General features: G+C 45.2%; 1 protein-coding gene and 1 pseudogene across 2 annotated transcripts; both read right to left on the reverse strand.

The window, feature by feature from the left end:
• Positions 1 to 12,446: 12,446 nt before the first annotated feature.
• On the reverse strand, positions 12,447 to 13,387 carry LOC109554930 (melanoma-associated antigen B5-like; annotated as a pseudogene).
• A 3,444-nt stretch (positions 13,388 to 16,831) lies between these two features.
• LOC109554932 (melanoma-associated antigen B4-like) lies at positions 16,832 to 19,624 on the reverse strand. 2 transcript variants are annotated; one of them, XM_019955505.2, is made up of 2 exons: positions 19,510 to 19,624; positions 16,832 to 18,491 (listed from the first exon to the last, which is right to left on the reverse strand). In XM_019955505.2, exon 2 carries the CDS (start codon positions 18,429 to 18,431, stop codon positions 17,403 to 17,405), a length of 1,029 nt encoding a protein of 342 aa, XP_019811064.2. In that variant the 5' UTR covers positions 18,432 to 18,491; positions 19,510 to 19,624; the 3' UTR covers positions 16,832 to 17,402. The 2 variants fall into 2 exon arrangements, with proteins under 2 accessions (XP_019811064.2, XP_070639736.1); XM_070783635.1 differs by having other exon boundaries at positions 19,535 to 19,607.
• Between the last annotated feature and the right edge of the window lie 5,641 nt (positions 19,625 to 25,265).

A 25,265-nucleotide genomic window follows, 5' to 3' on the forward strand; every position in this document is an offset into this window, starting at 1 on the left:
CAAACGACCTTCAGCAGGGCCTGCTGTGAGATGGGCTCCTTCTTGGTATACTTCTCCAGCAGGAATTCCATAAGCATGCTGGCCTTCCTGGTCAGAGGATCTTTTCAAGGGCTCTGAGTGGCAGGGGCTGCCTGGGAGGCACCTGCACTTTCCTCCCCTGGGCCCTGGGCACCTTCATCAGATCCTGCACAGGAAGGCCCTGCATCAGGAGAGCTAGGGACCATGGCTCCCTGAAGCTCTTGGTGATCTCCAGTAGCAGGGGAGCCTGGGGGAGAACCCTGAGGGACAGATGAGGGGGAAGAGGGGCACTCCTCTTTGGGGGCTGCAGCAGCACTGGCCAGGGCCTCTTGGGGACACTGAATGTCCCCCTGGACCTTTTGGCATTTCACATGGGCATGGTACTTGTTCCTGTGCCTCTGAGGCATGGTGACACAGGTTATGGATGACAGGCGCATGCAGGCTGGGTGGCAGGCAAAGAGGGCACCTAGAGGAGGGACAAGCAGATGTTGTGAGCAACTGCAGTGAGGAGATTCCTCCCTGGCTTGAACCAAAGCCGCCTCTGAGGGGTCCTTGAGGCCACTGCTCTAGGACCCACAAGTCTCCTGTTCTCCTGGTGAGCCGCGCCCTTGAGACCGCTGAGTAGGAAGTGAGAGTGATCTCTGGGGCACAGCCAGACAGCCCTCCCTGGGCATTAGAGGGAGGCCTGTGGGGCTGGCAGGGGAGGCAGGTCCTTTCAGTTCACATTTCAGAGTCATGATGAAAAATGGGGTAAGACTCCCTCATATCCCTCCCGTCCCCAAACCACCCACCCTGTTCCCTCTCTTGCTTTGAAGTTGATGCTGCCACCTTCCCTGTCACCCCAGACGATGAGAGCAGGGAATGTACAGGCCTCCAATGAAAGGATCTGGGACCCGCCCTTCTGCTGTCTGGAGGCTGCCCCTTCACAAGCAAGCTGCAACCTCCCGTGGCAGACCACCGCCCCCGTCCCCGTTTTTGGCTGGGAGGAAGTGCTGGCCACAGGGGAGGGTCCTGAGTCAGCCGTGTGATGCGGAGGATGGTCATTACCCTGACTCCCCCTGAGCCCTGACATCCTCCCTCTGCTGACCTGCTGCCAGCCCTTCTGAACGAGGTCCCCTCTTCCCCGAGTGTCCCGTGTCAGTGATCGCAGGCAGGGAGCCCTCAGACTTTAGAACTGCCAAGACGCTGACCAGTTGCTCTCCGGCCAAGTAACACTGGGTAAGGGATTAGGCGTTGCCACCAATCTGGGGTATGGAGACACAGTCCCCCAGCGGGTCCCTCCTTCACTCCACAGAATCCCGGATTTCCCTCTACTGAACAAAGCCAGGGTCCAGCAACCCCTGGACCCAGGTTATGTCCTGAGAACCTGTGTGCATAGCCGATGGACATTGCACCTGGCCCGAGCCTCCAGGCGTAGAGCAGGTGGGGGTTTGCCGGGGGCTGTGAAGTCCCCTCTTTTAGATGGAAAAGGTGTTGGGAATGCCAGGGCGTATCTTTGTAACTATCCAGTGCATTTGTAACTCATGTCACCTCCGACTTGGACCCCTGATGAGACCTCGGACTCATCCCTCTGGTCACAGCTACAGCAGCTCTCAAAGACAGCAGCCCTCTCAAAGATGGCATCACACCCCAGCGTGGATAGGGTGCAGTCACTTCCTATCATGTGCATCTGGGCTCCAAGAGGACAGCAGGGGCGGGGCCTGGGTGGGCGGGGTTCTGGGGGAGTTTCCGGCAAGAGGGGGGATGTGTTCCCTTCTTCGACTCATAGTGGCTCCTGGGACGTCCCTGCTGATCTCAGTCAACTGGCCTCACTCCTTGCCTCTCACTTCTCTCAGTAGATCAAGCAGGAAGAATTTGTGAGCCCGAGCCTGAAAGCCTTCCTGGAGCTGCTGAGACAGACAGTGAGGACACTCTGGGGCTCCTTGTGTGCTGAGTGATGCTCTCTGTCCTCTATCCCTGTCTTCCCCTGAATGTAATGCTACGTTACGTCCCATCTGCAGACCTGAGGGTAATGCCTCACCTGGAAGATGTCAAATCCCCAGACTCCTGGTGAGAAGTGTACCAGCATCTCATCTGGACGCTTCTGCCTAAGGCTGCTGCAGGTAAGATAAGCGAGAGGCAATGATGGGAGAATACCTTCTGTGGTGTGGAACCCCTCACACTCACTCAGGATCTTCATATTGACTGCAGGCAGAGCCTGTAAACCCTTCCCTTTCTGGTATAAAATCACCCCTGTCCCCAACCATGCCCCACACAATCCCAGCAGAGAAAGTGAAGGGGCTCCTTAGCCTGACGGTTCTCACTATGGGCTCTTAGTTGACTGCAGGGGCATTGCTCAAAAGTCCTGAGATGAATTTCTGTCCTTTTGTACAATTACTGTGATACAAGCTTTTCTCTTTTAGTCCATGTGTGACAGTCTCTTAAGCTGGTCATTTACAAGAGCCAGTTGTCATCCACTAACAAAGTTTCTGCTGGTTATTGCATGACCTCTGGGCCATACTGCCATGTCCATCCCAAACTTTGGTGCCCCATGATCCTGGCATGGGGCTTTGAGATGCTGCCTCAGGTTCCTTCAGTGAACCAGTAGAGGTTCATGGTCCCACGGCCCAGTGGAAGAATCAACCGCTCCAGTTTCAAGCCTTTTCCAGCTGATCCTGTTGTCTGTTTCCTTTGTGGCCTGCACGCCTGTGTCAGCCTCAGAGTACTCCCCCACCTGGGTACTCATAGGGTCAAGTTCAATGGAGACTTATTGTTCCTCAGGGATTATTTAGTTTTGTGTTCTTGCTTTTGTTAGTAGTTGTCTTTATTCCTTGTGTAAGTTTTCCATGGTTTGTTCTGGGTACAGGAAACAGCCGCCCACGTGTGACTGTGGTCTCAGCTACTCTGGATGTGGTACTAAATCTGTAAAGGATTTAAGGAAAATGGACAGTCTTAAAATTTGTCCTCATGAAAACACATAACATACTACTCTGTTTGAGACTTCTTTTTCCTAAGGCGCTCAGGAAATTCTTCTTGTTGCCTTCGTGTAGAGTGCATACATTTTTCTAAGTTTGTTGCTTTTGTGTATGGTATGTTTTCTATTACATGGTCTAAGCATTGTCGATTCTTCCAGACCAGTCTCTTGATTTTGCTGTGTTGATCTTTTTTGTGCCAGATTTCTGAAGTTAGTTATATGTGTCAATGTTTTCTGTGCCTGTTTCCTAAGAATTTTAATTCGAGGATCAAATTCTTACCATGATAATTTGCTTTTCATTATTGCTGACATTTTTTCATTTTGCATTGGTGCATGTAACTCTATTTTGACTGTGTTCTTATGATATTTTTTCTAGTTTTTAAATTAGTAGACTTTTAAAAAGTTGTTTTAATCGACAGATTCTTGTTTTATAATGTTGTGTTGTTTCTGCTATACAACAGGATGAATCAGCGCTACGTATACATATTCCTCCTGCCTGATGAGACTTCCTCCCACCCCCTCATCTCACCCCTCTAGGATGTCACACAGCACCAAGCTGAGCTCCCTGTATTATATAGCAATTTCCCACCAGCTATCTTTTGTACACATGGGACTCGATATATGTCAGTGCCACGCTCTCAATTCGTCCTACCCATGCCTTCCCTTGCTGTGTCCACAGGTCCATTCTCCACATCTGAGTCACTATTCTTGCCCTTCAAATAGGTTCGTGAGTACCATTCGAACTTTCCATGTATATTCGTTAATGTATGTTACTTTTCTGTTTCTAACTTAGTTCGCTCTGTAAACAGGCTCTAGGTGCATCCACCTCACTACAAGTGACTTAAATTAGTTCCTTTTTATGGCTAATATTCCACTGTATGTGGCTACCACAACTTCGTTATCCAGTCATCGGTCAGTTGAAGTCTACTTTGCTTGCATGTCCTGTCTATTGTAAGCAGTGCTGCAGTGAACACTGGATACAGGTGTCTTTTCAATGATTCTTTTCTCAGTGTATATGCCCAGTATTTCTATTGCTGGGTCATATGTAGTTTTAATTCTAGTTTTAAAGGAATCTGCCCAGTGTTCTCCATTGTGGCTATATCAATTTCCAGTCCCACCTTTTCTCTAAACTCTCCCGAGCATTTACTGCTTGTACAAATTTTGATGATGACCATTCTGACCTGTATGAGGTGACACCTCATTGTAATTTTGATGTGCATTTCTTTCATCATGAGCGATGTAGCTCCTCTTTTCATGTGTTTATGTGTTTGTTGCCCCTCTGTATTTCTTTTTGAAAGCACACATTTAGGATTGGAGAAAATTCAGCAGATAGAATAGAGAGGTCCCATACAGCCACTCTCTTCCTCCACTTGGTATCTTCTATTATTAACATCTTGTATTGGTTCAATGGATACAAGTTCGTTTTTTACAATTGACCAACTAATGTCAATACGTTATTATTCACTACTGTCCATTGCTTACAATACATTTTACTTTTTGTGTTTTACAGTTCTTTAGTGTTTGACAGATGCATGATAGTATCAACTCAGCCAACATGATGTCTTGCAGAGGAGTGTGAATGCCCTATGGATCTCCCATGCTCCATCTGTTCATCCCTCAAAACCTCACTTGGAACCCCTGATGACTACTGACCATTTTACTCTTTCTAAAGATTTGCATTTTCCAGAATGTAACACTGATGGAATCATACAGTATGTAGGCTTTTTATACTGGCTCCTTCTGCTAATCAATATACATTGAATTTTCTCTGTATCTTTTTATGGTTTGAAATGTTTTCTTCTAGAACTGAATAGTATTCCATGTAGCTTTCCAATATTTTGTTTACCCACTCATCTACTGAAGGTCATCTTTGGTGATTTCGGTTTTTGGCAGCTATGACTCATTCTGCTATTAAAATTTGGTTGAAGGTTTTTGGATGGGCTTAAGGTTTTGGCTCTTTTGAGTAAATACCTTAACGTTCACTTGTTAGATCATATGATAGGACTATATTTAGCTTAAAAGAGTTTGCCAGACAGTTTCCAAAGTATCAGTATCACTGCCTTCCCTTTAGCATGAATTCATTTTCAGGTAGTTTGCCTGTTTCCTCTTCATTGATTTGGACTTCTGTGTTTCTGGTTTGTTCCTTCATTTGTGTAGTATTTCTCTGCCTTTTCCATTATTATTATTATTTTAGTTATCGTGTTTGAGGTCTCCTTTTCCCAGGCTTCAGGGTTGAATTTTTTCTTCCTTTTTGTTTCTGCCCTCTAAGGTTGGTCCAGTGGTTTGTGTAAGCTTCTTATAGAATGAGATTTGTGCTGAGGTTTTGTTTGTTTGTTTGTTTGCTTTTTCCTCTGAGGGGCAAGGCTGAGTAAGGTGGTAATTCTGTCTGCCGATGATCGGGTTTGCATTTTTGTTTTCTTTGTGGTTTAGATGAGGCGTCCTGCAGAGGGTGCTATCAGTGGTTTGGTGATGCCGAGTCTTGTATTCCAGTGGTTTCCTTTGTGTCAGTTCTCACTATTTGATATCCTAGGGTTAGTTCTCTGGTAGTCTAGGATCTTGGAGCCAGTGCACCCACTCTAAAGGCTCAGGGCTTGACATTGAGTTTTGCATGGGTCTATATATTCTTTTCTGCTGGTCATGTACTCCTGTCCACTCTCAGCTGGTATTCTGCATGCACTTCTGTGTCTGAAGGTGTATTCCAGATGTATCCTTGGAGAGAGATGTATTCTAGAATGTCCACCAACTCCTCTTGCCATCTTGTTCCTCCTGGGCAAGATTCGTGAGAGTCCCTTGGACTGCAAGGAGATCTAACCAGTCAGTTCTAAAGGATATCAGTCCTGAATATGCATTGGAAGGACTGATGCTGAATCTGAAGCCCCAGTACTTTGGCGACCTGATGTGAAGAACTGACTCATTGGAAAAAACCCCGATGCTGGGAAAGATTGAAGGCAGGAAGAGAAGGGAATGACAGAGGATGAAATGGTGGGATGGCATCACCTACTCAATGGACATGAGTCTGAGCAAGCTCTAGGAATTGGTGATGGACATGGAAGCCTGGTGTGCTGCAGTCCATGGGGTTGCGAAGAGTCAGACACGACCGAGAGACTGAACAGAACAGATGAGTCATCAAAATATTCTTGTCATTCCTATATTTTCTGGACGAGTTGAAGCCTTACCTTGCTGCAAGGCTGATTCCCTTACGGTGGCAAAGAAAGTGTGAGAAAATGTGTTCTCTGCTTGGTTTATCAAGTGTGATCCAGGCACACATTTCTCTGGGCAAATTATACAAGCTTTAACCAAAACCTTGAAGGCTTCTTGAAATTAACCATTGTCCATATGAGCCACAAACTTGAGGGAGGATTGACAGAAACAATACAAAAACTGGACTCTGGCAATTTAAGAATTAGGAACACGGGGCTTTCAGTTCAGTCTCTCAGTCGTGTCCGACTCCTTGCAACTCCAAGAATCGCAGCACGCCATGCCTTCCTGTCCATCACCAACTCCTGGAGTTCACTCAGACTCAGGTCCCTTGAGTCAGTGATGCCATCCAGCCATCTCATCCTCTGTGGCCCCCTTCTCCTCCTGCCCCCAATCCCAGCATCAGAGTTTTTTCCAATGAGTCAACACTTTGCATGAGGTGGCCAAAGTACTGGAGTTTCAGCTTTAGCATCATTCCTTCCAAAGAAATCCCAGGACTGATCTCCTTGAGAATGTACTGGTTGAATCTCCTTTCAGTCCAAGGGACTCTCAAGAGTCTTCCCCAACACTACAGTTCAAAAGCATCAATTCTTCAGCACTCAGCTTTCTTCACAGTCCAACTCTCACATCCATACATGACCACTGGAAAAACCATATACTTGATTAGACGGACCTTTGTTGGCAAAGTACTGTCTTCTTTTCAATATGCTATGTAGGTTGGTCATAACTTTTCTTCCAAGGAGTAAGCATCTTTTAATTTCATGGCTGAAGTCACCATCTGAAGTGATTTTGGATCCCCCCAAAATAAAGTCTGACACCGTTTCCACTGTTTCCCCATCTGTTTCTCATTAAGTGATGGGACCAGATGCCATGATCTTTGTTTTCTGAATGTTGAGCTTTAAGCCAACTTTTTCACTCTCCCCTTTCACTTTCATCAAGAGGCTTTTTAGTTCCTCTTCACTTTCTGCCATCAGGGTGGTGTCCTCTGCATATGAGAGGTTATTGATATTTCTCCCAGCAATCTTGATTCCAGCTTGTGCTTCTTCCAGCCCAGCATTCCTCATGATGTACTCTGCAAATAAGTTAAATAAGCAGGGTGACAATATACAGCCTTGACGTACACCTTTTCCTATTTGGAACCAGTCTGTTGGGCTAACATGGGGCTTAATGAATTACAAATATAATGATAATTTTCCTGATTTTTTAAAAGAGTACTGTCTTTTAAAAATCTTTAATTTTCTAGATATAAGGAAATTTTTTAACACAGAAATTTGATAAATTGTACATTTGTCATTAGAATTGAAACACTAATTTTTCTCTCCCTACCATACCACTCCAGAAATTAGAAACTCTCAGTGTTCTTATTTCCTTAGGGAAATAGTTATTTTTCAAAAGTTCAGTAAGAATCTGTTCTTATAGTGGGACACAAGTGGAAACATTGATTACACTACAGAGACTTTGACTGGAATGTCATATTTGACACACACAGGTGGACTTGGATATGACCAGATAACTTCAGGAAACTAAGGTTAACCATCAGTTCAGTTCAGTTCAGTCACTCGGTTATGTCCGGCTCTTTGTGACCCCATGAATTGCAGCATGCCAGGCCTCCATGTCCATCACCAATTCCCAGAGTTCACTGAAATTCAGGTCCATTGAGCTGGTGATGCCATTCAGCCATCTCATCCTCTGTCGTCCCCTTCTCCTCCTGCCCCCAATCCCAGTATCAGAGTCTTTTCCAATGGGTCAACCCTTCGCGTGAGCTGGCCAAAGTATTGGAGTTACAGCTTTAGCATCAGACCTTCCAAAAAACACCCAGTTCTGATCTCCTTTAGAATGGACTAGTTGGATCTCCTTGCAGTCCAAGGGACTCTCAAGTGTCTTCTCCAACACCACAGTGCAAAAGCATCAATTCTTCGGTGCTCAGCTTTCTTCACAGTCTAACTCACACATCCATACATGACCACTGGAACAACCATAGCCTTGACTAGACGGACCTTTGCTGGCAAAGTAATATCTATGCCTTTGAATATGCTATCTAGGTTGGTCATAACTTTCCTTCCAGAGAGTAGGCGTCTTTTAATTTCATGGCTGCAATCACCATCTGCAGTGATTTTGGAGCCCCCAAAAATAAAGTCTGACACCGTTTCCACTGTTTCCCCATCTATTTCCCATGAAGTGATGGGACCAGATGCCATGATCTTAATTTTGTGAATGGTGAGTTTTAAACCAGCTTTTTCACTCTTGTCTTTCACTTTCATCAAGAGGCTTTTTAGTTCCTCTTAACTTTCTGCCATCAGAGTGGTGTCATCTGCATATGTGAGGTTATTGATATTTCTTCCAGCAATCTTGATTCCAGCTTGTGCTTCTTGCAGCCCAGCATTTCTCATGATGTACTCTGCATATAATTTAAATGAGCAGCATGACAATATACAGCCTTGATGTACACCTTTTCCTATTTGGAATCAGTCTGTTGTTCCATGTACAGTTCTAACTGTTGCTTCCTAACCTGCTTATAGGTTTCTCAAGAGGTAGGTAAGGTGGTCTGGTATTCCCATCTCTTTCAGAATTTTCCACAGTTTATTGTGATCCACACAGTCAAAGGCTTTGGCATAGTCAAGAAAGCAGAAAGAGATATTTTTCTGGAACTCTTGCTTTTTCCATGGAGCCATAAAAACCCATTGGAAAAACAGCCTGGGACCTTGCTGACAGAATTCCCATCAGCCTTACCAGGTGAGTAAGGATGATCACTTCTGGCAGGCACAGGAACTTTAGGATGTTTTGGGGACTTCAGGAAGAGAGGAATTCATCCAGATCTCTAGGTTTGACAACAAGTTTTTGCTGTGGCTTCCTAGCCTCAAGAGGCTATTAAAATGTCTTTCTGGAGACTCCTTATGAACTGTTCCAGCAAAGCAGATTTAAAAGCGCCTATTGGCAAATTGTTATTCTTACTGTACTCAGATAAATAATCAGGCCAAGTTTATTGAATTTAGACTTCCTTTGCAAACATATTAGGTCTTAGTTTTCCTGTCTACAGTAGAAATAAGGGAGATGATAGAAAAAATTGGTTCAATAGAAAGTGTACTACACATGTGTGGGTATTAGGTTCTAGTGGTATTACGTTTCCTTGAAGTTTTATTATTTACCTGCAAACTAGGTTGGATCCTGAATTTTTCTAGTGTCCACCCGTATCTAGCTGGACTACGGAATTTTCTTACTAAAATTCCCAATTTCTCCCATCCTTTTGATGTGTCTGTGGGAAGATGGTAAGCTCCAAGTGATACACCTCTGCCATCTTGATCCAGTCACTCTCCCATTCTTTTGACTTGAATCACTGAGAACTAACATTGCCATTTTCCTGAAGTCCTGCAAGGTGAAGCTAGATGACTTGATGCAAAGATCAGAGAAATTGTCACAACAGCTCATTTTTTTGTCATTGTTGTTTTGTTTTGTTTTGTTTTTTAATTTTATTTTATTTTTAAACTTTACAATATTGTATTAGTTTTGCCAAATATCGAAATGAATCTGCCACAGGTATACCCGCGTTCCCCATCCTGAACCCTCCACCCTCCTCCCTCCCCTACCCTCCCTCTGGGTCGTCCCAGTGCACCAGCCCCAAGCATCCAGTACCGTGCATCGAACCTGGACTGGCGACTCGTTTCATACATGATATTATACATGTTTCAATGCTAATCTCCCAAATGTCCCCACCCTCTCCCTCTCCCACAGAGTCCATAAGACTGATCTATACATCGGTGTCTCTTTTGCTGTCTCGTACACAGGGTTATTGTTACCATCTTTCTAAATTCCATATATATGCATTAGTATACTGTATTGGTGCTTTTCTTCCTGGCTTACTTCACTCTGTATAATAGGCTCCAGTTTCATCCACCTCATTAGAACTGATTCAAATGTATTCTTTTTAATGGCTGAGTAATACTCCATTGTGTATATGTACCACAGCTTTCTTATCCATTCATCTGCTGATGGACATCTAGGTTGCTTCCACATCCTGGCTATTATAAACAGTGCTGCGATGAACACTGGGGTACAACAGCTCATTTTGAAATAGACTTCATGACTGTTGCTATACGAGCCACTCAGAAAGTTAACCTGATCACCCAGAAATATTGCTAACTGTGATAGAGACATTTCAAACTACAATAGTTGCTTCGATCCTCACACCTAGAAAACTTCTTGACTGACTACCCCCTGGGCTCAGAAACTGGTTTATAACCAGCTCCAATCATTAATGTCTGCTTTTTTTTTTTTTGTTTCCATAGAAATGCCTCTTATTAATAACTACCTGATACCGCTTGCACCCTAGACCTAGCTTTGGGAGCCCACCTGCATCACCACCTATTGAAATGAGATACCACTGTTCAAATAAACTGACCTGTTCTCAGAATGATGCAACTGCTGCCATGAAATGGAGGACTCCACTAATCCATTCTCTCTCTCCACAGTGACCAGGTCAGCTTTTACCATGTGAGACTTGCAGGCAAGTTTCAGAGGAGGCACCTGTCAAGGCTTAGGGCACTCTGCCCCCAAATATACCACAGTGGCATATTGATTATTTTGATTTCAAGTAACTTAAGAAACAGCCAACAGAGGAGGGACATTCCACCGCCCCCCGATATCTGCCTCCCTGAGAGCAGGAAATACATCTCATATGAAGGATGTACTGCCTGTATCTGGAGGCAGAGGGAAACCCTTCTAACCAGAAGTAGGCAGTTCAAGCAGAGAAGCCTGTATACACAAACCTTGTTAAGTCTTTCATTTACTACCCTGGGTACAGATTCTGTTTAGATTCCTTACTAGTTGAGTACCTAAAACCTAAGTTGATTTGTCCTGTCGATTCCTCACAAATTGTTTTGTTGTCTACAAAATAAAGAAGCTGCCTGCTTTGCCCACTTCTTAGGTCCCATTTCTATGACACTTCTTGTGCACATGAATTGCAATTTGTCTCTTTTTCTTCTGTTACCCTGTCTTGTGTCAAGTTCACTAGTAGTCTAACCACAAGAATTCAAAAGGGATAAAGGGAGGAATGTCCTTCTTCCCTAAACACCTCAAGGGAGTTCACCCTTACATCTCAGAAACTCCCTGGAGATGATGTGCGTAGAATACCAGTCTGTGCCCTGGAATCTCCTGCATTGAGATAAGAGCAGAGACACCTTAGATTTCTGTCTGTTAGGGGCCAAATTGTGTCCCCTCCACAAATGCATATTGAAGGCATAACTCAGAGTACTTGAGAATGGAACTGTAGTTAGAAATAAGGTCTTTAAAGATATGGTTGATTTAAATATTTTTTTAATTTTAATTGAAGGCTAATTAGTTTACAATATTGTATTGGTTTTGCCATACATCAGCATGAAGCTGCCATGGGTGTACACGTGTGTATAATCCTGAACCCCCATCCCACCTGCCTCCCCATACCAGCCCTCTGGGTCATCCCAGTGATCAAAAAAACCCAAAATAAACAAAAAAAAAAAGATAAATAAATAAAGATCAATGAGCACAATATAATAAACAAAAAATAAAGAGATCGTAGAGTTAAAATGAGGTCATTAGGGTGGGCCATACCCCAATGCGACTATAAGAAGAAATGGAGACACAAAAGGAGACACCAGGGATATATGCATTCAAAAGGAATGCCAAGTGAAGAGGTGGCCACCTGGCAGCCAAGAGGAGAAGCCTCAGGATAAACCAGCCCTTATCTTGGACTTTTAGCCTCTAGCACTCTGAGAAAATAAATTTCTGTTGTTTCAGCCATCCATTCTGTGGGGTTTTGTTGTGGAAAGCCCAACAAATCAGTATGTTACCCCAGGTAGAGATTTCCTCCTGGATAGTCTTTCTAGTTTTCTGTCATTCCTAAAGGCTATCTCAAGATCTTGCTTATGTGATTGCAGCTCCTTGTTTCTAAAGTTGTATGGGCATAGGCTAGGTCTTGACCTTAGCCTCACCAGAACTGGCATAGAGCCTTTCAAAGAGCAGATGCTCAAAAAATAAATGAAGACAGTAAGAGGTCTAACTTGTTAAGGTTTAATAGCTCCTGCATTTTTCAAGAAGCATATCGAGGTATAAATTATTTAATTTTACAAAATAGAACACAGAAAAGATGGAGAACAATCAAGGTTGACGATGTTTTGAAATTTTTTTCATTTTTTCATTCCATTGTCCCATCAGTGTTATTGTGGGATTGCTTCCCGTTTTGGCAAAAGTCCCTATTTTGATGTCAAATTTTCTTATCTGGATGATTTTTTAAAAGTCTTGGTCTTCAATAGGGGTGGGAGAAGCTGCTGGACGTGGCCGTGGAACATGCCTGGAAGTGACAGTGGTGCCAGGCCTGGCTGGAACTGTGGCTCGAGCTCTCTCCTCTTCATCTCGCAAAGATTCTTCATATTGTGATGAGAAGGCACTGGGGACCGTATCATTGACTTTTGCCAAAAACTCCAAAACTTTCATTTTGCTGGTTTCCGCATGGGCTCGTGGGCCCCACAGGAACTCCTAACGTGGAGGATCGCTGTTGGCAACCTGGCGGTACTCCAGGTACTTCATCGTCACAAAGTCTTTGGTGATGAGCTTCCTGGGCTCTCCGTAGATGAAGTGTTTTCTCCCAGCATATACTCGCACCATATACAAGAATTTCCAGATGTCTTCCTCAGCAGGACAATTGCCCTTCACGAAGATCACACCCAGAACTGTCATCAAGAGACCAATCTTAGGTAAGCCCCTACCATCCCACACCCTCCCATTGTTGGGCAGGTTCAGTTTTCTGACAAGGTCATAGGAGTGGATGGTTGAATCAACTTCCTTCAAGTCAACTGCAAAGACAGCCTCGATGTGTTCAGAGGCTCTCTTGAGAATCTCGGCAAATCGGTTATGGTATCTTGGGTGGATAATCTTCAGTATGCTTTCCTTCATAATGGGCTGCTTCATTTTATATTTATGCAGAAGGAACTCTTCCAACAAACTTGTCATGCTGTTCAGAGTATCACTGTAGGTGTTCTCAGTAGAAGATGAGACATCGGAGGAACATGGATCTTCCTCATCTTGACTGGTATCTTCTTCATCAGATGTTGTGTCAGAAGTAGTTGAAAAAGTGTTGGTAGTAGATGGGGCTTCCAAAGACCCCTGGGAATTGCTATTTGACCCAGTAGCTGAGGAGCTCTGTGAATTATCTTCTAAAAGAGAAGAAGTAGAGGGAAGCTCTTCCATTACTGCAGCGGGCTGAAGTCCCCTGTGACTCTGGGGCTCACATCAGGCCTGGTGGCATTTCTCACAGGTGCAGAGCTTATGATTCTGACCCTGAGGCATGATGCCTGCGCTGGGGGACAATGATTAGAAGTGTGAGTAGGAGGGCAGGTGATAAGGGCCCACAGGAAGACGAAGGTTGAGTGTACAGCTGCAGCAGGGAAATACCACCTTGGTTATCACGAAGGCTACATTTGTGGTTTTCTTGAGGGCACTGTTCTGAAAACCCCCAGGGTTCCTATTCTCCTAATCAGCCTGTCCTTTGGGAAACATATTGAAGGAAATTAGAGTGATCTTTAGGGTTCATCCTGCTACCCCTGCCTCAGGCATGCTGGGGTGACAGAAGGGGCTGGTAGTCTCCTACGCAGATGCATCTGTTATTTCACATTCAAGACCACCACCCAACTAGGGACCAGTCATAGGACCCATTCCCTCTGCTGTCCTCTAGTTGTCATCACAAATTTCCCTGGGATTTCTGAGAAGTGAAGACGTCCTCAGCTTATGACCCGTGTCAGTAGTTATCACCCAGTACTGAGTGCTCAGTGGGAAGTTTTCTGTGTGGCCTCTGGAGTCCTCAACACGAATTAAGAGTGCTTCCTTTGGTTCCCCCATAGGGCCTGGTGTCCCCACCCCTTTCTTGGAATAGTATTTGCACCTTCATACTAAGGGGTTTACCTCCTACACACCTGATGTAAATAAATGTTGATGGAACTTCAGCTTGATAGCTCTGCCCTGGTTCTTCAAGGGCTATAAGGAACAGGGCTGGTTTCGTTATCACTTCTTTTTATTGGTAGATGATCCCTCAGTCCTTGCTTTGACCTCTGTTGTGGCCTGAAATTCTACACTCCCTTCCACTTAGGTCCACCCCGTCTACTACTATACTTTCTTACAGTAGGGCAAGCATCCCTGTGAGACCCCTAGGAGAAAGTAAGATTCTCCTCATCCGTCCATAGCTGTCCTTGGTTTTCTGAGGCGAGGGTGGATGAGATGAATCATATGGTTATGGGCTGTGTGGTTCCCTTCGTCTTCAACGTATTCAGTTGGTTTCTGGAAAACCTGGAAATAATCCCACTGCTGGCCCTAGGCTATACCCCTTGGACCATGTCCCAACCCCCCTTGTGACATCATAGAAGGAAATGGGCATGTCATGTCAACAATAAGCAGGTATCCCAGGGATGCCAGGAAGGGCAGGGTTCTGTGTGGTTTCCTCAGAGTTCTGAGATCAGGGGGTTTTGTAAGTCCAAAGCTGGACTCCTGGAAGCATTTGGGGCTCCTTTCTCTGTTTACATAAGGGAGCTCTCCTCAGGCCAAGGTCCTCACTCCCTGTGGTGCCAGAGAGGGAAAGTCTGGGAATGCCACATGAGGCTACTCTTACCTGTGCCTTCAGGGATGACATCAGGATTCAGGCTTCTTGGGGCCCTCTGTATTCAGTGTAGGGGTATGCCCTCACTCAGGTACCTCACCTTGACTCCTGGGGGACTCTGGATTTCCTCTTTCTTTCAACCTAAGGTGACCCATGTAGACCAAAGACCATGTCCTTGCAAGCCCTGAAAAGAAGTGAGCGAACGTGCAGCCTGGCAACCCTCTCTTGGCCTTCTGAGAGCCGACACAGGCCAGTCTCTCTGTGACTTCAGTTCCTCATTCATCTGTCTTTACCTTGACTCCTGTCTCTTCTATGAAAGAGTTCTTGGTAAAAGCCACGTCTTTGAAAAGTCTTAGTCTGCCTGCAACAAATCTCACAGAGAGTGGACTGAGTCCCAGGAGTGATAGGGAGGCTATAGTCTGGGAGGGGGCCCCAGCATAGGTGGTGTGCTATCAGAGAAAACACGCTGATCTCTTCCTTCTCTTCACTGACCAGACACAGCCTCTTGTAGAACCTTCACTCTTAACAGATTTACTCTCTGAAAGGAAGGGGCTGAATTAAATGATTTTCTGCACCCCTGATCTATTGCAGTTTACTGACATTTCCTTTGTAGATAAATTGTCACTGAATGCAGTCTCCTTCCTTATTTGTACTTCACTTTTATTTTCATTTTTTGTTACTTATTTCTGGGGCTTTTTATTCCAAAACTGTGTTTGGGGTATGAAATTCTGCTATTTCACATGTGAAATACCTTTTGGACTAATGTTCAGAAAGAGGAAGTGACCCAAGGTTAGCCTCATCCTGGAGGAGTGGCACAGTATGGGCTCTGGAGGAATTCAGTGCCGGGGTTCAGTCCAGCTCCTATCATTTATGAGCTTTGAGTCTGAGCTGCTTTATTCCAGCTTCTTTATCTGCAAATTGTGTTTGAAAGAGTCTATAGTGTAGGACCACAGACATGTGTGATGTATGTAAATCACCTGGCACAGTATGAGGCAAGCTTTGGTACTTTGAATGAATAGCCGTTATTACGAAGGTGATTTTGACCCCGAATGATAACAAACTTCCATCACATAATTTTATTTCCAGGCTATACTAGAGAATATGCAACTCCAAACAATAATCAAATCGACATCAGCACTAATGCTCCCAAGCAAGTAAAAACTAAGCAGTATTTCCCTATTTGAGCACTTGTTTTAATAGGTGTTTGGGGTTATCTTCTCCACATGGATGCAAGGACAAGTTCATTTGTCTCAAGGACCAGCAACTTCCCTCTCAGATGCTTTTTTTTTGTCCAAACCACCCCTAATTTAATCCCACTGACAGTAAAAATTGAGCCCTCCCTTAAAGTTTGCCAAATTACACTAAACATAACCTAATTAAACTGTTTAACAGAGCAAGTTCTGGTGCTCCCATCCCAGAAAAAGAGAGACAGTCCAGTGACGTCTTGGCATCTCGCTTCAATGGGTATCACCTTTATTTCTCAGAAACTCTCTGGACAGCTTTTGATGAAAACACATAGTGTGAGTGTTCACTTGCCCTGGCTCAAGTGCACAGGGCCCCTTCCATTCCCTATGGTTTTCGGATATCCCCAAATAATGGTGAATATATGGTTTAGATATATTCCAGGTTTACAGCCTCACCTCTGAGCACCATCATATGAGTGTCTGGCATCACTCCCACAGCTTCATCTAGCCCATCATGCATCTGGACTGAACAGGACCTCCCACCGAGGAACTAGACTTTTCCCAAGACCCAATGCCACCTTAATCAGGTAACTTCGCCTTCCTTGCTCTCATCTGGAACCTCCTCTTCCACACCTCCCCCATTTAAATTTATGATTTGTTTATTCCTTAGAGTTAGCTCACCACCTTCCTTATATGGTCCCTGCTGCTAGACTCAAAATTCCATGGGCAGTGGCTTGGGCTTCATTTTCTTATCAACCCAGTACTATAAAAAAGCCTTCTAAACACAAGATGGTCAATTAATTTGGGAGAAAAAAGGAATAATGAGCAAAGACTCTCTTTTATTATGATTTAAATGTCATACAGTTTGAATAAGCTAAACAAATCTAAGTCCATGTTATTAACTTTTACAAGCAAAAAAGAGGACAGATAAGAAGACAAAGAATAAACTAGTGTTTACTCTGAAACCTTTGTGATTCCCAAATACTTATCTCTAAGATTCTTACACATTTCCAAGTAAAATTCTATTCCAATGTTATGTTACCTTGTTCTGGACCATAAGGAAAATATTGAAGTCTTTTCGACTTGTTTACAATGAACTCCTAGTCTTAAACCTAACAGCAGTAAACATGACATCCATGACATTAATTAACCGATACTCTGAAGCATAATAAACCTTATGAAGAGTAGTGACATTTAAAAATACAAAAAACCTCTACCTCCCTACCTAAATCATCTATTTTTGACTAGATATTATTCATATGGATAAAAAGAAAACATGTATATTTTGTTAAACCTGCACCTAAACTCCCTTACTACTTAAAACTGTGAAGAACATATGGGTTTTGTTCCCCCCACCCCTACTACCCTCAACTATTTAAGAGGTGGACTGTTCTCTTCCAACACGAAGGGAACAAAGTGCCCTGATCCCTCTCTAGATATGGGAGGAGCTGTAGGACTTGGCCCGGGTAGGGGCACTGGCTTCAGCCATTGTTGGAGCCCTGGCCGCGCCTCTCAGTGCTGCTCTCTCCACCTGATCTCTCAGAGCCTCATCATAGAGGTCTGGGAAGGAACTCGGGACCTTATCCTGGATCTTGGCCAGAACTTCCAACACCTTCATCTTAGTGGTCTCAGCATAAGCTCGCGGGCCCCACAGGAACTCATAGCCCGGAGGATCACTATTGGGCACCCGGCGGTAGATGAGGTACCCCTTCTGCACCAGATCTTTGGTGATGAGCTTTCTGGGCTCCCCAAAGATGGAGTGCTTCTTCCCAGCATGGATCCCCAACACATTGAGGAAATCCCAGATCTCCTCCTCACTGGCGCGGTTACCCTTCGTAAAGATGATGCCCAGGAGCGCCATGAGGAGACCAGACTTGGGCAGCTCCTCATCACTTGAACCTTCCTCAACCCCGAGACTGAACTTGTTGACGAGGGTGTAGATGTTCCTGCTGCAGTCGACTTCCTTCAGCTCCAGGCCAAACACCAGCTCCACGCGCTCAGAGGCTCTGCTCAGGATCTCAGGCAAGTGCTGCTTGTACTTCCTGCCGATGACATTCAGCATGCCGTTCTGTGTGATGGGCTCCTTCTTGGTGTACCTCTCCAGCAGGAAATCCATCACCAAGCTGGCCTTCCTCATCAGAGGATCTTTGCGAATGCTCCGAGCGAGCAGGGCTGCCCGGGCGGCATCTGCACTTTCCTCCTCGGGGCCCTGGGCACCTTCCTCAGATCCTGCCCAGGAAGCCTCTGCAACAGGAGAGCTAGGGGCCATGGCTCCCTGAAGCTCCTGGCGATCGCCAGCAGCAGGGGAGCTCGGGGGAGAACCCTGAGGGGCAGAAGAGGGGGAGGATGGGCACTCCTCTCCTGGGGCTGCAGCAGCACTGGCCTGGGCCTCCTGAGTGTCCCCCTGGACCTGGTGGCGTTTCCCATGGGCATGTTGCTTGTTTTTGTGCTTCCGAGGCATGATGACACAGGTCAGGGACTGCAGGCGGGCGTGCAGTTACGAAGGCAGGCTTTGAGTGGCCTTGAGGAAGGAAAAAGAAAAATTAGCACCTACACCAGAGAGGGTCGTCCCCGGTTTAAACCAAGTCTGCTTCGTAGGTGGCCTTGAGTCCACTGCTCTAGGACCCACAAGTCTCCTGTTCTCCTAGTCAGACTGTTCCCTGAGAACCCTGAGGAAGAAGTGAGAGTGAGCCCTGGGGCACAGCCAGACATCCCTGCCTGGGCGTTAGAGGGGGGCCTGTGGGGGCTGGCAGGGGAGGCATGTCCTTTCAGTTCACATTCATAGTTAGGATGAAAAATGGGGAATGACTCCCTAGCACCCATCCCGATCCCTCTTCTGCTCTGAAGGCTGATGCTGCCACCTTCCCTGTGACTCTGGAGAAGGAGAGGAGGGAGTGCTCAGCCTCCCACCTAAGGGTCCCGGGACCCGCCCTTCTGTATGCAAGCTCTAACCTCCCCACTCAGACCGCAGCCTCCCTTCCCTGTGCTTGGCCGGGAGTAAGCACTGACTACAGAGGAGGGTCCTGATTCGTCCGTGTGTCCGCGAGGATGGTCCTCACCCTGGCTCCTCTTGAGCCCTGACATCCTCCCTGTACTGACCAGCTACCAATCCCTCGGACCGAGGTGCCCTCCTCCCTCAGTGTCCCGCATCCGAGATCGCAATGAGGGTGATCTGCAGCCGTTAGAGCTGCCCAGATCCTACCCGGATGCTCCGAGGCCAAGTTCGGGGGGTGGGGGTTTCGCGTGGCTGCCGTTCTAGGGTGAGGAGGCCCTCAGTACTCCCCGACGGTCCCTCCTTTAGCTACAGGGCTCGGGGCTTTCCCTCTAATGAGCAGAACTGGAGTCCACCAGCCCCGGACCGAAGCCTTCCTCTCGGAGACCACCTGGGTGAAGTGGATGGACTTGGGGCTTAAGATGCAGGCCCGAATCTTCCAGGGGAGAGCAGGGGCAGAATGGCCGGGGGTTGTCCGGCCCTCTCTTTTCAGAGGGAAAGGCTTGGGCGTGCTGGACGTGTGTCCCACACTTGTAACTCACGTCACCTCACACTCAGACCCCTGTTGAGACCTGGGAGTCCTCCGTCTGGGCACCCTACACGGCAGTTCTCTAAGACGGCAGCAGCTCTCAAAGATGGCTTCGCAGCCTCATCGTGGTGCGTTGTCGTCACTTCCGGTCATGTGGATCTGTGTTCCATGCGGACAGCAGAGGCGGGGCCAGGGCGGGCGGGGTTCCGGGGGAGCTTCCCGGAGGATTGGCATGTGCACTTCTCCTTGCATCGTCGCGGATCCTGAGACCTTCCCTGTACCGAGCAGAGTCTACGGGCCTCCCTCCCAGGCTCTAGGTTCCATCAGCACCCCAGCAGGAATTGTTTCTGGCCTGGCCGAACGGGCTTCCTGGAGCTCCTGAGAATGACAGTGGGGGCACTTTCGGGCCCCGTCTTCCGGGCTGAGTGATGCTCTGTCCGCTCTCCGTGTCTTCCCTTAACCCCTGTAGGTGGTGCGCTACGTCCCATCTGCTGACCTGAGGCCAAGGCCTCCCATCGAAGATATCAAGTCCCGAGACTCCTGCTGAGAAGTGCACGTACATCTCCTCTGGACCCTTCTGCCTGAGGCTTCCAGGAAATGGCTGTCGCAGGTAAGATGAGCTGAGAGGGAAGGATGGGAGACTGCTTTCTGTGGTGTGGAACCCCTCACATCTCACTCAGGATCTACATATTGACTGCTGGCAGGGCCTGGAAATCCTTCCCTTTCTGGTATGAATCCACCCCTGTCCCTCACCATGCCCCACACCATCCCAGCAGAGTAAGTGAAGGGGCTCCTTAGCCTGACGATTCTCACTGTGGGCTCTTAGTCGACTGCAGGGGCATTGCTCGAAAGTTCTGAGGTGAATTTCTGTCCTTTGGTATAATTTTTGGGGTACTCAATTTTCTCTTTTAGTCCCTGGGTGATAGTCTATTAAGGTGATCACTTAAAAGGGCCAGTTGTCATGCACTAACAAAGTTTGTGCTGGTTATTTCATGACGTCTGGGCCATGCTGCCACATCCAACTCAGACTGGTTCCCCATGGTCTTGGCATGGGAGCTCTGAGATGCTACCTCAGATTCCTTCAGTGAGGCTGTAGCGATTCATGGCCCCAGGGCACAGTGGAAGAATCAAGGGCTGCACTTTAAAGCCTTTTCCAGCTGATCCTGTTGTCTTCTTCCCTTGTAGCCTGCACACCCCTTGTCAGTCTCTGAGGACTCCCTCACCTTAACACTCATAGGGTCAAGTTCATTAGAGACTTACTTTGCCTCGGGGATTATTTAGTTTTGTGCTTTTGCTTTTGTTAATACTTGTCTTTATTCCTTGTGTAAGTTTTCCGTGGTTTATTCTGGGTACAGGAAACAGCAGCCCATGTTTGATTGTGGTCTCAGCTGGTCTGACTGGAGTAGATCTGCAAAGGAGTTAAGCAATATTAACAGTCTTACAATATCTGCTCCTCATGAATACACATAACATACTATTCTGTTTGAGACTTCTTTGTCCTAAAGCTGTCAAGAAATTCTTCTTGTTGCCTCTATGTGGAACCTATACATTGTTCTGAGGATTCTTTGTAGGTATGTTTTTTTGGTATGGTTGCTTTTATTTGTGCTGGATTTTCTATTACGTGGTCTAAGTAATTGTTGATTCTTCCAGGCCAGACTCTTGGTTTTGCTATGGTGATCTATTTTATACGAGATAGCTGAAGTTATTTATATGTTTGAATACTTTCTGTGCGTGTTTCCTCAGATTTTTAATTCGAGGATAAATTCCTACATTATCTTTTGTTCTTCATTGTTCCTGTCTCTTATTCATTTGGCATTGTTGTATATAACTCTGTACTGGCTATGTGTTACTGTCCAGATTTTTTCTACATTTTAAATCAGTAGAGAGTTTATGAAAAATTTTATTTGGAGGAGAATTGCTTTATAGTGTGTTAGTTTCTGTTGTACAACAGTATGAAGCAGCTGTAAGTATGCATATATCCCCTCCATGAGCATCCCTCACGCCACCCCCATCTCAGTCCTCCAGGTTATCACGGAACAGCAGTCTGAGCTCCCTCTGTTGTAGAGCACCTCCCCACTAGCTCTCTCTTGTACACATGGTAGTGCATATATGTCATAGCCACTCTCAGTTTGTCCCTCTCTCTCCATCGCTTGCTGTGTACATGTCTTTTCTCTACATGTGTCTCTATTCCTACCCTGCAAATAGATTCATCAGTGCTATTTTCTAGATTCCATATAAATGTGTTACTGCGCAATACTTTTTGTTCTCTTTCTGACTTACTTCACTCCGTGAAACAGACTCTAGGTGCATCCACCTCACTGCCACTGACTTAAATTTGTTACTTTTATGGTTGAAGAATATTCCACTGTATATATCTACCACAACTTCTGTATCTATTCATCTGTTAGTGGAAGTTGAGGTGGTTGCTTCCATGTCCTAGCTATTGTAAATAGTACTGCAATAAACAGTGCAGTCCGTGAATCTTTTCACACATGGCTTTCTCAGTGTGTATGCCCAGTAGTGGGATTGCTGAGTCATTGGGTAGTTTTATTTCTAGTTTTTAAAGGACTCTCCATACTGTTCTCCATAGTGGCTATATCAATTTACATTCCCCCTCAAAGTGCAAGAGGGTTCTCTTTTCTCCATGCCACTTCAGCACTGATTGTTTCTAGATTTTTTTATGATAGCCTTTCTGGCAAGTGTGAGATGATGCATCATTGTAGCTTTGGTTTGCATTTCTTTCATAATGAGTGGTCAACATCTTGTCTTGTGAGCCTCTCTATTTTTCTAAAGAACAGATTTAGGATTATAGAAAATTTAGCAGATAGTGTACAGAGTTCCTATAGAGCCAGTCTCTTCCTCCACTTAGCATCTTCTGTTATTAACATCTTGGAATGGTTCAACTGATACAAGTTCGTTTATTAAAAATGAGCAACTAATATCAATATGGTGTTATTACTTATTGTCCATTGCTTACAGTATATTTTACTTTTGTTGTTTTGCAGTTCTGTGTTGTTGCTTTTGTTCAGTTGCTCAGTCATCTCTGACTGTGACCGCATGATCCGTAGCACGCCAGGCTCCCTATTCTTCACAAACTCTTGGAGTTGGCTCAGACTCTTATCCATCCAATTAGTGATGCCATCCAACCATCTCATCCTCTGCTGCCTCCTTTTCTTTTTCCCTTCAATCTTTCCCAACATCAGGGTCTTTACCAATGAATCAGCTCTTCCCATCAGGTGGCCAAATGTTTCGAGCTTCAACTTCAGCATCAGATATTCCCATGAATATTCAGCATTGATTCCCTTCAGAAATGACTGGTTTGGTCCCCTTTCTGTCCAGGGGACTCTCAAGAGTCTTCTCCAGCACCACAATTCAACAGCATCAATTTGTCAGCGCTCAGCCTTCTTTACAGTCCAGCGCTCACTCACATCCACACATGATCCCTGGGAAAATCATAGCTTTGACTAGTCACACCTCTTTTACTAATGTGATGTCTCTGCTGTGTATTATGTGATCTACGTTTGTCATAGCTTCTCTTTCAAGGAAACAGCGTTTTTTAATTTCATGGCATCTTTTAATTTGGGGCTTCCCTCGTAGCTCAGTTGGTAAAGAATGTGCCTGCAGTGCAGGATATCTGGGGTCAATTCCTGGGTCAGATAGTTCCCCTGGAGAAGGAAATGGCAACCCACTTCAGTATTCATGCCTACAGAATCTCATGAACAGAAGAGGTTGGGAGGCTACAGCCCATGGGGTCACAAGAGTCGGACACGACTTAGTCACTAAACCACCACCACCACCGTCGTGGCTGCATACACCATCCACAGTGATTTTGGAGAAGAAAATTAAATCTTCCATTGTTTCTAGTTTTTCCTCATCTGTTTGCCATGAAGTGTTGGGACCAGATGCCATGATCTTAATTTCTTGAATGTTGAGTTTTAAGCTAGCTTTTTCATTCTCTTCTTTCACTCTCATCAAGAGTCTCTTTAGTTCCACTTCAATTTATGCCATAAGGGTGGTATCATATGCATGTCTGAAGGTATTGATATTTCTCCCGGCAATTTGATTCCAGCTTGTGTTCATCCATCCGGGAATTTTCATGATGTACTGTGCATATAACTTAAATAATCAGGGTGACAATATGCAACCTAATGTACCCATATCCCAATTTTGAACCTGTCTGTTGTTCCTTGTCCACTTCTAACTGTTGCTTCTTGACCTGTACACCGGTTTTTCAGAAGGCAGGAAAGGTGGTCGGGTATTCCCAACTCTTTAATAATTTTGCAGTTTCCTGTGATACACACAGGCAAAGGCTTTTGCATAGTCAAACAAGTAGAAGTTTTTCTGGAATTCACTTGCTTTGCCTATGACCCAGTGGAGATTACCAATTTGATATCTCATTCTTCTGCCTTTTCTGAATCCAGCTTGTACATATTGAAGTTCTCTTTTCAGATACTGTTGAAGCGTAGCTCGAAGGATTTTGAGCATTCCCTTGCTTGCATGTGAAATGAGCGCAATTATATGATAGTTTGAACATTCGTTGGCATTGCATTTCTTTGGGATTGAAATGAAAGCTTACCTTTTCCAGTCCTGTGTCCTCTGCTGAGTGGTCCAAATTTGCTGGCATATTGAGTGCAGTACTTTAACAACATCATCATTTAGGGTTTGAAATAGCTCAGCTGAAATTCCGTCACCTCCACTAGCTTTGTTCTTAGGAATGCTTGCTAAGGCCCACTTGACTTCACACTCCTGGATGTCTGGCTCTAAGTGAGTGATCACAACATCACTGTTATCTGGGTCATAAAGACCTTTGTTGAACAGTCCTTCTGTATATCCTTGCCACCTCTTCTTAAAATCTTTTGCTTCTGTTGTGTCCCTATAGTTTCTGTCCTTTATTGTGCCCATCTTTGCATGAAATGTTCTCTTGGTATCTCTAATTTTCTTGAAGAGAACTCTAGTCTTTCCCATTCTATTTTTCCCCTCTATTTCTTTGCATTGTTCACTTGAAAATGCTTTCTTATTACTCCTTGCTGCTCTTTGGAAATCTGCATTCAGATTTGTACACCTTTCCTTTGCCTTTTGCTTCCCTTTGTTGTCAGGTATTCGTAAGGCCTCAGACAACCATTTAGCGTTTTTCATTTCTTTTTCTTGTGGATGATTTTGGTTACCACCTATACCTTGTTCTGAACCTTCATATTTAGTTTTTCAGGCAGTCTTCCTACCAGATCATATCCCTTGAAACTATTCCTCACCTCCACTGTATAATCATAAGGAACTTGATTTAGGTCATATTTCAATGGCCTAGTGCTTTTCTCTACTTTCTTCAATGTAAGTCTGTATTTTGCAGTAAGGAACTTATGATCTGAGCCAGAGTGAGCTCCGGGTCATGTTTATGTAGACTATATAGAGCTTCTCCATCTTCAGTTGCAAGTTATTCCTTTAGTTCCTACTTTTCCATTCCAGTCCCCTATTATGAAAAGCACATTTTTTAGGGATGTTAGTTCTAGGCTGTGATGTACATCTTCATAGCACCACTGGACTCTACCTTCTTTGGCATCAGTGGTTGGAGCATAGACTTGGATTACTGTGATGCTGAATGCTTTGCCTTAGAAATGAACCAAGATCATTCTGTCCTTATAGACACTGCACCCAGTACCTGCAGTTTGCACTCTTTTTTTGACTATGATATATTCCCTTTCTTCTAATGGATTTTTGCCCACAGATACAATGGTAATCTCAATTAAATTCACCCATTCCTGTCCATGTTAGTTGTCTGA

This window comes from Bos indicus, chromosome X (genome assembly GCF_029378745.1).
Source record: "Bos indicus isolate NIAB-ARS_2022 breed Sahiwal x Tharparkar chromosome X, NIAB-ARS_B.indTharparkar_mat_pri_1.0, whole genome shotgun sequence".
NCBI lineage: Eukaryota > Metazoa > Chordata > Mammalia > Artiodactyla > Bovidae > Bos > Bos indicus.